General features: G+C 34.2%; 1 protein-coding gene across 7 annotated transcripts in view; it reads left to right on the top strand.

The window, feature by feature from the left end:
- Nucleotides 1-12,528, top strand: part of WDR17 (WD repeat domain 17) — a 56,139-nt gene that overhangs the window by 37,372 nt on the left and 6,239 nt on the right. For 4 of the 7 annotated variants that reach the window (XM_086891583.1, XM_086891578.1, XM_086891576.1 and 1 more), the window contains exons 16-24: nucleotides 1,440-1,565; nucleotides 3,592-3,747; nucleotides 4,012-4,076; nucleotides 4,442-4,574; nucleotides 5,811-5,902; nucleotides 7,531-7,630; nucleotides 8,747-8,886; nucleotides 11,383-11,403; nucleotides 12,369-12,480. In XM_086891583.1, coding sequence (XP_086747709.1) covers nucleotides 1,440-1,565; nucleotides 3,592-3,747; nucleotides 4,012-4,076; nucleotides 4,442-4,574; nucleotides 5,811-5,902; nucleotides 7,531-7,630; nucleotides 8,747-8,886; nucleotides 11,383-11,403; nucleotides 12,369-12,480 — 945 coding nt within the window. The remainder of the gene's footprint in view (nucleotides 1-1,439; nucleotides 1,566-3,591; nucleotides 3,748-4,011; nucleotides 4,077-4,441; nucleotides 4,575-5,810; nucleotides 5,903-7,530; nucleotides 7,631-8,746; nucleotides 8,887-11,382; nucleotides 11,404-12,368; nucleotides 12,481-12,528) is intronic. The other 3 variants (XM_086891579.1, XM_086891577.1, XM_086891582.1) reach the window with 1 other exon arrangement.

Raw genomic sequence — 12,528 nt, 5'->3', positions numbered from 1 at the left:
CTGAACTGCCCAAGTATCTGTGCCCAAACTGCTCTTTATGTTTTAGGAAATGTAGATCCACTTGACCCGTGCCTCGGTATCCATCTATCTCCTTTTCTCCATTGCACTGTAATATTTTCTATAAACTGCTGCAGCTTCTCAGTGGAAATTAGGTAAAAATGTGGGTTTCTGTGAGCTCTTACCTGCATAAGGAGCTGCACTTGAGGTAGAACAAGTACAAAGTAACTTGGAACTACAGGTTCTACTACTACTGGAGCTTGTGTCAAACACTGTCATAATTTAAGTCAAAACACTGATCTAAAAAGACCTAGTTCATCCAAAATACTTGGTTTGAGTTCTAGCTAAATTGAAGTATATAATTTAGAAATGATGAAACAATCTTTCTCCATTTCAAACTTAAAAATTTTCTCTTTTGTTAAAATATATTTATGGAATTCCTTATTTACAGAAGTTATTAATTTTGGTTTCCCATGTTGATTTGAGAGTAAAATTATTTTAAGACTATGAGAATTTTCCAAGAACAAAAGCTTTTTTGATCAGATATGCTCAGTGCTTTTTGAGTCCAGAAAATGAGGTATTGTGCTAAACTGTAAGGAGTCTAGTAAGAGTTTTAGTGGACAGAAAAAAAGAGAGTGTAGTCTTTTTTATTTTTTTTTTTTTTTTTGGAGGGGGGCTGGGCTTGAGGGGGAGGTTTCCCTAGTAGAATTTTATGTTTTTGTTACCAGCTCGGAAATAATTTGACTTCAAAACTTGTAATGCTGTTGTTTTTTGAAAAACTTCTTTAGGTCAAAGGTTTAATGATTTTTTTAAGCTTTTGAATACTCGCTCTCTTCTAGACTTCATTCAGTGTTAAGCTGTTGTCCTGTTTCTACAGAAGGGTTGATTCAAAGGCTAGACCAATGGAATTGCTTGAAAATGATTTTTAAAAAAATGTTTTGTGCATATACCATTATACTATGCATGTCTATTTTAAAGTTTGATATTAAGATAATAAACCAGGTTGTGGCAGTCAAGCCTTGAGGCTCTTTTCTACCTGGCCCATGTCTTTTCTTTATAGAAAGAGGTAAACAAGTCCTGGGCCAGCTCCTGCATGCCAGCAGGAGCATACCAGACTGTTGCTTTGTGCCAGCAGTAGACATAAGATAGCTTGTATTTCTTTGAAAGCAAAAGGAAAAACTCTAGTGGCGAGCATTCAGCTATGTCCACGCATAACCAAATAGGTTCATGCATCTCACTGTATCTTTACAGCCTTCAAGAAGACTGAAGGACTTGTAGTATCTTGAACTAATTCCTGTTTCATAATATAGGTTCTAATATTGAAATTATCTGAAATTGTATTTCTTGGAGTTCACTGAAAAATGTTTTCCAATGTCTTTATAAGTTCAGGTTTCTCTCTTGAACATAACTGTTATAAAACTCTTCTTCCCTAACAATTTTAGCCTCCAGGAGGCAGCAAAAATTTATGGGATTTGGTTGCTGTAATAAAAGGACAGGATGACAGTTTGCTTCCACAAAACTACTGCAAAGGAATTATGCATATGAAACACCTCATTAGATTTAGACTGGTAAGTGAAGCACAAACAATGTGTGAAAATGGTTGTTAATCTTAAAATGCTAGGCTACAGTTATTAACTAGAACAGCATTTTACAAAACAGTTAAAAGAAATTGTAAAGCAACCGTCACTACAGTTTCAGCTATGAAGCAAGTTTGTCTTGCCTATTATATACACTGTACTTTTATGTTCAGTAAAGTCAAATTATTTGTTTATATAAACATGAAGTGTGTAGCTATGTTCAGATGTACAGACAGGGGAATTCATGTCTGAAAATGTGGGGAGTCAGCAGAAATGTGTTCTGTAGCTCTCTGGAAGAAGGAATAGCAAGAACCTGTCATTAATACAGATACGCAGCCTAAGAGTGGCTTGGATAAGAATAGGAAATTCAAGTACAGGCCATAAATTTATTAGTAGCTGCATTTATGAACATACAACCAAATACACAGTTTGTGTAGAATATGCAAATACTACATATTTGTAGTACTAAAGAATCCCATACTCTAATGACTGGATTGTAAATAGAGAAAAGAAGATCTACCAGTATGGACCAGGGAATGCACTTGTCAGCCCCAGGGCTAATACTTGACAGGTACCACCTGTTGGTTGCTGTTACATGCTGGCTCTTCTGTAAAATCACAGGCTCTTTAAGAGTGTCCTACATCCCCTGTGACTCTCAAGTGATTAAAGTTTATTTGTGTTGTTAACTGTAATAATAGCAGCTGTTCTGCTAATCCTGTGAAGCTCTGTTTGTGCGTCCATGTGTCAAAAAAAAACCAGTTTTCTCAACCAGTTAGTCTGAGAAGACATTAAATCTTGCCTTGTCCAGTGCCAGCAGTCTGTTTATCCCTGCAACATGATTTTATGCATTTAAAACTCTGGTGACCTAGAGTAACTACAGTAATTGCTGGTTATTCTGTGGACCTGGATTGAGCATTCACATTAATTAAAATAATTTTTTCCCCTTCTTGCTGACTCAGAATCATGTTTGAGAGCTTTAAGAGAAAGTATGGGGTAGGGTGATGCTGACTGCTTGTTAAGGATTTCTAATACTGTCTTTTCCTTAGGAAACTAAGTAATAGCACTGCAGCACCTACACATTTCAGGCTGAAGTAAGGATGTAGAGCAACTCTGTTTTTTTCTGTTTTTAGGAAACAGAGAGGATGTATGGGAGACTTTACCATGAGAATAATAAAAAATTTAGAGGTGCTGAGGAAAAAAAATAATGTAGTATGTTTTTTACAAAAGACAGATTCTTGGGAGCTGCCATTGGTCTTCATGGCAGTTTACTTTGGTGAAGAATGTTCAAAATTCGTTCTTCATCTTCCATATATGGTACTGCAAAGTCATAAATATCCAAATGCTGTCATTGTGCATTGATGATAGAATTCAACTGAGAATTCTTGAAATAGGAATCTCCCATTGCTTTTTTTTCCCCCTGTACATATAATTCTGTTGCAGCTTGTTTCTCAAACTCTGCCAGATGAAGAAATTTTGTCTTATCTTCCCAACTAATATAAAAATTGCAGTAGTTGGGAATATAAATAATTTTTTGGCCATAAGGTTAATGGGACATGACAGATCAGACCACAGAGCCTGTTGTCTACCAGTTAAGCCTACTGTCTTTGTTATTTCTTTACATGGACATCATTATAATGGCAATATGTACAATTTTCAGCTCTGTATGGTTTATGTTTACAAATTTATTTTTTTTTAAGTTTCAAAATATCAAGATTTTTATAAGGGACATCTGTGTAAATTACTATAATATATGAGAATACAAAAAAAAATGTTATTATAGGAAGATAACCAAGGAAAATATATATTTACAACAACAAAACACGAACACATTAACGACATAAACATAGTTCACTGTAATCTCATTGAAATCTCTTTCAATTAGCCTTTTCTCTAAACAATGTTTTTCTTAAATAATAACCTTTATATTCCACTGTAATATTTGGCAACAGTCCATTAAGAAAATTTGTTTTTATCACAGAAAACTTAATCTTTTTATTTTTTTTTCTTTTTCTCTCAGTCCAAGGCACAAGAACTGACAACAGTAAAGATGTCTAAGTTTGGAGGTGGTATTGGTGCACCAAGCAAAGAGGAAAGACTCAAAGAAGCTGCAGAAATACATTTAAGATTAGGACAAATTCAGCGATATTGTGAACTAATGGTAGAACTTGGAGAGGTAAAATATCAGAACACTATTGAAGAATAAAAATATATTACAGTTTCTGAAAACCAGCAACCCTAGCAAAGATGGGGAGGCAATGAATGGGTCACAAGTCCCCTAAAGAGTAATCTTGTTCCACTTATTAACATATGCATAACTCATTCCTTATTTAACTCTTGACAAATTTATTTGTTATGGAAGAAAAATTACACTAGTTTAAAATATGTCTGTTTCTCAAATGGAAATGATCAAGTTAAATGTATTTCTGCTTTCTTCTAGTGGGACAAAGCTCTCTCAGTTGCACCTGGTGTATCAATGAAATATTGGAGGAAGTTAATGCAAAGGTAAGTTAATTAAAATATGGTGAATTGTAGCTTCAGTCCATAAAAGGACACAGACAAATGGGAAGGATGGATACTATTACCAGATATGCTTATTTTTTGTTACAGCATTCTAGTGATGTTACTTTTTGTTCAGTAAGCTTTGGGATGGAAATGTGGAGAATTTCAACAATACCTTTGTGTACAAGAATCAAATTGCAAGTTTGTAAACTCTTTAGTGCAGTATTCACAGTTTGTAAGTCTGGAAAGACAGATGGGTTTCAGTGAACTTTTTTTGGCTTCATCTAACACCTACACCATATAGATAAGTTTGGTGATTTTTCATATATGCAGATCTTTCTTGTTTATTTATTCATTTTTTTAATTAGGAGAGCTGATCAGTTAATTCAGGAAGAAAATGATGATGTCATCCCATACTGTATAGCTATTGGAGATGTGAAGAAACTGGTTTCTTTCTTTACTTCAAGAGGTCAGCTTAAAGAGGCTCTACTTGTTGCACAGGTATTACTACATATATACCAGTGTGGGAGATGTATTTAGCTCTTAGCTTGTAACTCAAAATATGACATGCATATTTAAAAGGCTAGCTCTTTTCACTTTAGGAAAACAGCTGGATAATGATGCCCTAGTCTTTACCTCCATGTTGTATTGACCAGTTTTCATACAGAAATCATAAGAAGGAGGTACCTCATTTTTTTTTACAGATTTAAAACCTGATTTTTCTAAACTGCAACCACATCACCATAATAAAAACTGATGTGTTCCATTTCACTTGAAATGGTACCTGATTTTCAACAGACAGTATTGTTCTTAACATCAAATTAGTGTAGGATTTGATTTCTCTTGAATTTCTACTGAGAAATCACCTGTAGGTATTAGGTAAATAACTGAATAATGTACAGAATGTAACTTGACACATTCTCAGATTTAACCAGCTAAAATGTTTGAACTTTAAAGCAAGTTAAAGCTTCAGAAAGATCTTAATTTTTCATGTAAGAGAAGTATTGCAGAGATTACAATTCATAGAATAGCCTTTGTTTCAAAGGCTTTAATAAGATTATAATGACCAACAAAATGCCAGAATTTACCTTCCATTGTAACTGAGCCCTGAGGTTTAATGGTGTTATCCCAGCTACATCATGTGAAAGAATTTCTGAAGACCACAGAATCAATTAGGTTGGAAAATACCTCTGAGATCACGGAGTCCAACCCTTGACCAGCCGTCACTTTCATTGAAATCAACTGATTTAATTTCAACCCACATTGATCTCTTTGTATTCAATGTTAGAAATAAATTATTGCCAGATACAAAGAAAAGTTCACCTTAAGCCACTATATTCCAAATCTTCCCAGATTTACTGGTACACCTGCTGAGAAGTATCGGTGGACTTCATCCTTCCCTCAGAGTTCCTTGGGTTGTAAAAATCAAGATTGTAGCCTTCACCATCCATTATATCCAAATGCTGAAAAATCCTGCACAAATGCATAGGAAGGAAGAAGTCTCTTGCTTTGGTAGAATTCCTGTATGGCTAAATAAAATCTAAGCTAGGATTTAGCTATGAATAAGTTCATTAGTTTAAACTAATTCTTTAATGTTTAAACATTTTCTTTGTTATAAATGTTATAACTTTAGAAAGTTTTTTATAGGTCTTAGATTATTTTTGATTATTTGAAAAAAACAATTTTATATTCAGTTTGAATTCTGCATTCATTAATCTATATTTTATTCACTTCCAGGCAGCTTGTGAAGGAAATATACAGATGTTATCACTCTCCACAACAAGCGGAACTTCAAATGTTGGTGAGAACAATACAGATGATTATAATGAGTAAGTTGTTCTAGTTTATAACTATAAACCTCATCTTACTGCAGAGTGTAAAGTCATTAAGGGAGATAAAGCATAGTGGTTTATTTTGGAATCAGCAATACAGAGTTCAACAAAATATTACATCTTCTAGTACTTAGTAGAGTTACTAACTACCTTATGCTACACTAATTTCCCTATTGTGCCTCCTGGCACAAAATGGTTTTTCACATGTATGTTTCATAATTATAAATGTCCATTTCACCTGCTTAATATTTAAGATGCATTCCTGTGTACTAAAATATATAGGATAGTAACTGAGGACTTTTGGTGAGTAAGATTTAGCATTAACAAGTATTTGTGATCCCTTATTATTACATATAATCTCTTCGTGAACCTTTGCTATTTGTTATCAGTGAAGGTTCTGATAATGTAAAATAAAAATCAAACTGAGAGAGTGGGTTTAGATATTAGGAAAAAAATCTTTCACTTTCACACTTTAACCACTGTGAAAGTGGTGAGGCACTGGAACAGGTTGCACAGAGAAGCTGAGGGTGCTCCAACCCTGGAAGAGTTCAAGGTCAGGTTGAATGGGGCTCTAAGTAACCCAGTCTAGGGGAAGGCAGCTCTGCCCTTAGCAAAGGGCTTAGAACAGAATGATCTTTAACGTTCTTTAAGGTTCCTTACAACACAAGGCGTTTTATAATTCTGTGATTCTCATTGTCCATGCCCATAAAAAAAAACCCCAAATATGCACCTCTTCTTGTCTAGAACAGCACTCAAAAACTTGAATTACATTATCAAGCTAGGGGTGTAGTAACAAAATCATTTTGAGGGTGTGTTGTTACTTCATTTACATGAGCAGTTTTTGAGCAATTAGAGAAATACTGGTGCAGAGTTTACAGGTACAGATTGGATATCCAAACATTTGATTTTTATTCTGTCAATCTGAAGAAACATTTCCTACTGATGTAAACTTTGGGAGACTGACCCACCTCAGTGTAGCACGCTGGGCCCAGATGGTCTGGCTGGGTGCTACCTCAGAGATAATCAGAGCAAGGTCTGGGGGTGGTTGTAATAAAGAGGGACGGGCACGATTGCGTGACCTGAAAATAAAGAACTTCAATAAGCAAAACAACAAACACATAAACTGTGCACAGTAAGGGGATGCAAACAAAAGGCCATGGTCCAGGGTGGGAAACAGATAAGGTAGGTTAGGGATGGAGTGTGAGGGTAAGGGACCAATAAAAACAGGAGATCAGGAATATGTAAAATAATGCACCAAGTTTTAACCAATGATAACAGAGAAGCTATAGAACTTTCTAGTATTATTTACATATCACTTTTCAGGGGACATTGTGGGTCAGCTTTTGCTCACCCTAACTGTGGGAGATTTCTTTTTTCCCTCAGGGCCTGGGGCAAAGTCCATTGCCAGCCTCCTGCCCTGATGGACTCCAATTCCTCAGTATGCACCAACATAACTAGTGGATGAAGCTCAGATTGCATTTTTCAAGCTAGTAGTGTCATTATCTGTGAGCAAAATATAGCAGCTTTTAGGGTACAGAAGCAAATGTGATGAATTTTACATAAATTAAGACACAAGGCACTCCAACCTAAAAGTGACTTTGCAGAATGCATTTTTTGTTTTTCAGTCTCCTGCAGAAGGTCAGTAAAGAACTGGCAGATTGGTATTTCCAGGATGGACATGCAGTGCTTGCAGCATGTTGTCATCTAGCTGTTGAAAATATAGAGGTAATTTTTATTTTTCTTTAACAATGAAAAAGGAAACATTGACTTCCTTTTTACATCTCCACACGTTTTGAAATTTATGTATCACATTCTAAAATGGTATTTGGCATTTTATTTTTTATATTTATGCAGTTAGTTATAGTATTAAAGTTAGTAGCAAAACTTCCTTGATTCTATTAAATTCAAGGCTTCTGTAGGCTTCTCTCATGCACAGAAGGTAGCAAGTTGCTGCTGAATTTTATTTATACTATCTTGCTATTTTAGACAATAAAAGATACTTAAGTATTTTAGATAGATACATCTAAGTGTTGGTATTTATGGTGACTCAAAATACCCATTCAGAACTGGAAGTCATTGTTCTAAAGGTGCTGCAGTAATCTACCTTGAAGAATTTACAGTTTAAATGAAGAAGTAAATAGGAAAAAAAACCCCTACCCCTCAGTAAAAAAAATAGAACTGACGTGTAGGAAACATTTTATTGGTTTTTATTTGCTTGTAGTTTTACAGATTTTATTTTACTCATTTTATCTGGATTTTGTTGTTGCTGACTTAACATGTTTTCCTCCTCTATCCCCCCAAATAAATATAATTCCATCCCAATGAGCTAATCTGAGAGAAACTGAGATTCAGTTAATGCCTATATTTCTAAATAGGCATATTCAAGTTGTGTAGTCTCCTAGCATCTGACATTCTGCTATGCCTATTCGTAACTATGATTGCTCAGAGAGAGTAAGAACAGGACAATCCTTCCAGTTTTCTTGGGATTTTGAGTCTCCTTTCATTGAAAGAGAGGGGGAAATATGCATTTTGTATGCTAGTGTCCATAAGATTAGATGGAATTCCTAGCATGCATTTTAGGTATCATATTTATGTGATCTCTTCAGTTGAATAAAGAAAGATTCTGCTAAAGGACATCTATTTGGTTGTTTAAAAACACATTAACACATAGTGCACAATTATTTACTCATTCAAGAGACCCAAAATACATGTAATTGAGTTTAATCATTGCATATTTTGTCCTTCTGTAAAAGGTCTCATAAGTGAATGTCATATGTTCAACATGATGAATGTCCAAAAATGCTTAAGTCCCTTAATGATATAATTTCTCCATTGAGCAAGCTTGCAATGGCAAACCTGATTCGTGGAAATGAACTGGAGCTGGCAATCAGTGTGGGTACTGTCTTGGGAGAAAGTGCAGCACAAGCAACACATTATGCCCTAGAGTTACTAGCAAGAAAATGTATGGCAGTAATAACATGGTAAGAATTTCCTAATCCAAAGAAGATTTTTTAAAATTTTCTCCCGCACAAAACAATCAAGGTGTATCATTGCGAAACTTTTGTAGAGATCAAACCATCATGGGAAGGGAGAATAAAAATTTCTGCTTGAATAAGAATTGCTATATTAGACCTTTGAAGTACATGGCATGCAAATGTTCTCTTTTAATCTCAAAATACATTCCGTATGCATTGTAAATGAGAGAGGAGTCATTGTCAGAGTATGAAACCCACTGAAAAAAACCCTAGCTACATGGGCAATAGGTACCTTATGAACTCCTAGTTTGTATTGAATAAAAAGAGCTGCTTCAAAAAAAGCAAGGCTGGAATTGAGTTAAAAAGTCAAAAGGAAAAGCTCAAGTAGGTTATGTAAAGTGATTTTTAAGTACCTTACTGAAAAATATAAAACTATGAGTCTGAGGAATTATCTTCTATTGGTATTAGGAGCTCAAGACTCCTGCAAAGATATAAGGATGAAACAGGATTAGTATTTAATTCTGCAGAAGTAACTTTTCTCTTGCATATAGAGGAATCCTTCTGTGGTAAATTTTCTTTTCCTGATTGTAGTGGTTTTACTTTGAAGAATACAACTTCTTGGATTTTATCTAACAATGAAAAAGCAATGAAAACTTCCCAAAGGTATATTTGGCAGCTGTATAACTGGTTTGTAATAATCATTTCATAGAAAATGTGTACTTAAACAATTAAGTTGTAGTTGTAATTGTAGTTTTTCTTCTACAGTTAGTATTTACTGATGTTAATATATTATCAGATTGTTAGTGCTAATTAATGCTAATATTAATCTATTATTAGTTATTGCTAATGCTAATCTAGAGGTAGCCCGAGAGAAGCATAGTGGAACGCCTCTCTACAGAGCATTTAGTTTTCATTAGACAATGAAGCATTGTACAAAAAAATAAAATAAGAAACTGGTGACTTGCTGTTTTCATTTTGCAATGGTTTAGCATGTCTGCATTGCACTAGGTTAGAATAGAGCTGTTTTGCCAACTCTGTCTGCAGCTTCTAAAGTGTCTGAAGCTCCTACTTTGATCTCCTTGCCTTCATTGTGAAGGGTGATTTTTTTGTAGCCTCCAAAAGCAAGCACTGGATGTGGAGTTACAAAAAACTGTGTGTATTTTTTCCAATTCCATAGCAAAAGCTTGTTCTGATCTCAGGGCTGCAATTAGTGCTTAGAATGGTATGGCATTTTTGTTTATGTCCATAAAGCTGCTGTAAACTTAATGCTTGTGTACACTGAAGTCTGCATGGGTATACATGATAAAATTTTAAAGTGGTGTAAAGGAGCTGCATATTCCCCAAGTATACATCTGGGTTTTTCAATGGGTTTCACACACTGTACTGCTATACTGAACATCCTGAAATCCTGGATTTTCAGCCATTACAGCATATTTTTATATTCTGTAGCAAAAGATCAGAGATTCATGATCTCTTTGTTTTGTTAGAGATTTTCACACAGCATAATCCCTTGGTTAACTGCATTCATAAGATCATGTACAAGGCAGCTGGAGTTCATGGGTCTCTGATATTTGAAGGGCTCCCCTCTTTTTTTTTTTTTTTTTACTGGTTGTTATATTTAGGGATACCCATCAGTTGGAAACATTTCACTGTAGCAAAGCACTTAATTGTAGACACCAAAAGGAATACCAAAAGGACCCTGATAGGTTAATAAAGAAATCAGTTACTGGTGGAATGTGTCTTGGGTTTTGGTTGGTTGTTTTCAAAAATTCCCTAAAATATAAAATCAAGCCAAAAAATAATTTTAAACTAAACATTCACACACTTTCCCAAATCTAGAGCCTTGAGAACTTGTGTGAGTGTTTAAGGACACATTTTTATTTGTATTTAACACCTAAATACTGTCAAAAGGAACTTTTTATTATTCAAAAATTAGTCATATTCGTTAGTCATATTTGACCTGAGATACTGAATTCTGCATATGCAAACTCAGTCATCTCATTTTGATCTTTATACTCGACAATGTTTTCAGTTTGATTCTTCAAAGTCATTCCAGGTAGCACAATTTGTAGGCTGTTATATGAGGGCTTTTTTGAATTACTTCTTTTCAAATGAATATTTGATTTAATTTTTTTGACAAGACAATTTCTAATCACTTAAAAAATGTTTAAATTGCTTAGGAAGACTAGTATATAAGATTAAGTGATCTTGAAAATAGCTTAAGAACTTTTGAAATATCCTAGATTCTGAAAGAATGTTTCTGTAACTTGGAAAAGTGGCTGTTGCATAGTAATAGTATCACAGATTTTCTAAAGACCTTTGAGCATTAATTTCTTTAGGTTGTCAGAAGGCATAAAATAGAAAGATTTTTTCTTTTTGTTTTGAATTCAGTTACTCTAACCCTTAGATTTGCTGTTGTAGTTTAATTATTTTCCATCAGATATTTTCTCTGTAAAGTAATACAAAATTTTGTTCAATACTGTTTCAATGTCTTCCTTTTAGCTTCCCATCACTTGGATACAGGTATTTTGCTTTTTTGGAGAAAGTTTAAATTTATTTTTTCCCTTAATAAATTCACAAGCTTTTCAGATTTCTCCTAAGTGTCCTAATTTTTAATTGTGATTAATACTTGAAAGTGAGATAGAAAGCGGATGCAAATGTTGGATAATAGCTTACTTGAACATTTTTAAGGACCATATTCTGAAAACCCAGAGTAAATCAGTAGGAATTTTTACCTTACACAAGGGCAAGTCAGTCTTGAGGTTCACAGGAGAAATTACATCAGCATGAATAGAAGAGTCACAGAATAGCCAATTATTAAAACTTAAATAGCACAATTTCCAAATAATTTCCTAATATTATACATGTTCCATTCTGCTGTTTGTTGTGTGAAAGACAGGGTAACAGGTGGTAAAAAAGTTAGGAAAATGTAAGAAATGTTAGTTTGCTAAAACAATTTTCCTTTGAGAAGGCTGAAAATAAGTATCATATCCTTTTCTCATATAATCTCTCTGTTTCAATGTCACATGAGCACCAAGCCATTCTGGATGACTGAGAGATGTTCTATGTTGATGTCATGAAGCTTTAGAAGCCTGAAATTTGAGGATGGTTTCATGACAGAACCACATCATCATCTTTTCTTCTGTCATATTTGAGGGTTCCTTCTCTCTTTTCCCATCGCTGCTCACATATTCTTCCATTTCACTTTGAGATGGTTTTGATGCTTAGGAATTGCTTAAGAATAGATGTTTAATTCAACCAAATAAAGCAACAGAAAATTAATGAATGACTCTTCCAATAAGATGAATAATTAAACCTCATTTATTGAACAAAAATAGTCTTAGAGACTGAGGTTGCTTCAGCACTTATGTGGAAATAGTATTTTTTTCAGTAAAATCTTCTTTATAACAGGAATATAAAAAGTGAAAATAATTTCCTTCTACTACAAACCATCAAGAATAACTACATGTCGTCTTTTATTTGTGCAGGGATTTAGCGGTTGATCTTCTTATGATGATTCCTGATAATAAACTACATTTAGTAAAACTGTGTGCTTTTTATCCTGGATGCATAGCAGAAATAAATGACCTGCATGAAAAGGTACATCATAAAAGAATTTACCTGAATCCAATAAGGTTTTGTATTGAT

This window comes from Cyanistes caeruleus, chromosome 5 (genome assembly GCF_971803275.1).
Source record: "Cyanistes caeruleus chromosome 5, bCyaCae1.hap1.1, whole genome shotgun sequence".
Classification (NCBI taxonomy): domain Eukaryota; kingdom Metazoa; phylum Chordata; class Aves; order Passeriformes; family Paridae; genus Cyanistes; species Cyanistes caeruleus.
This window is presented reverse-complemented; position numbering and strand designations above follow the sequence as displayed.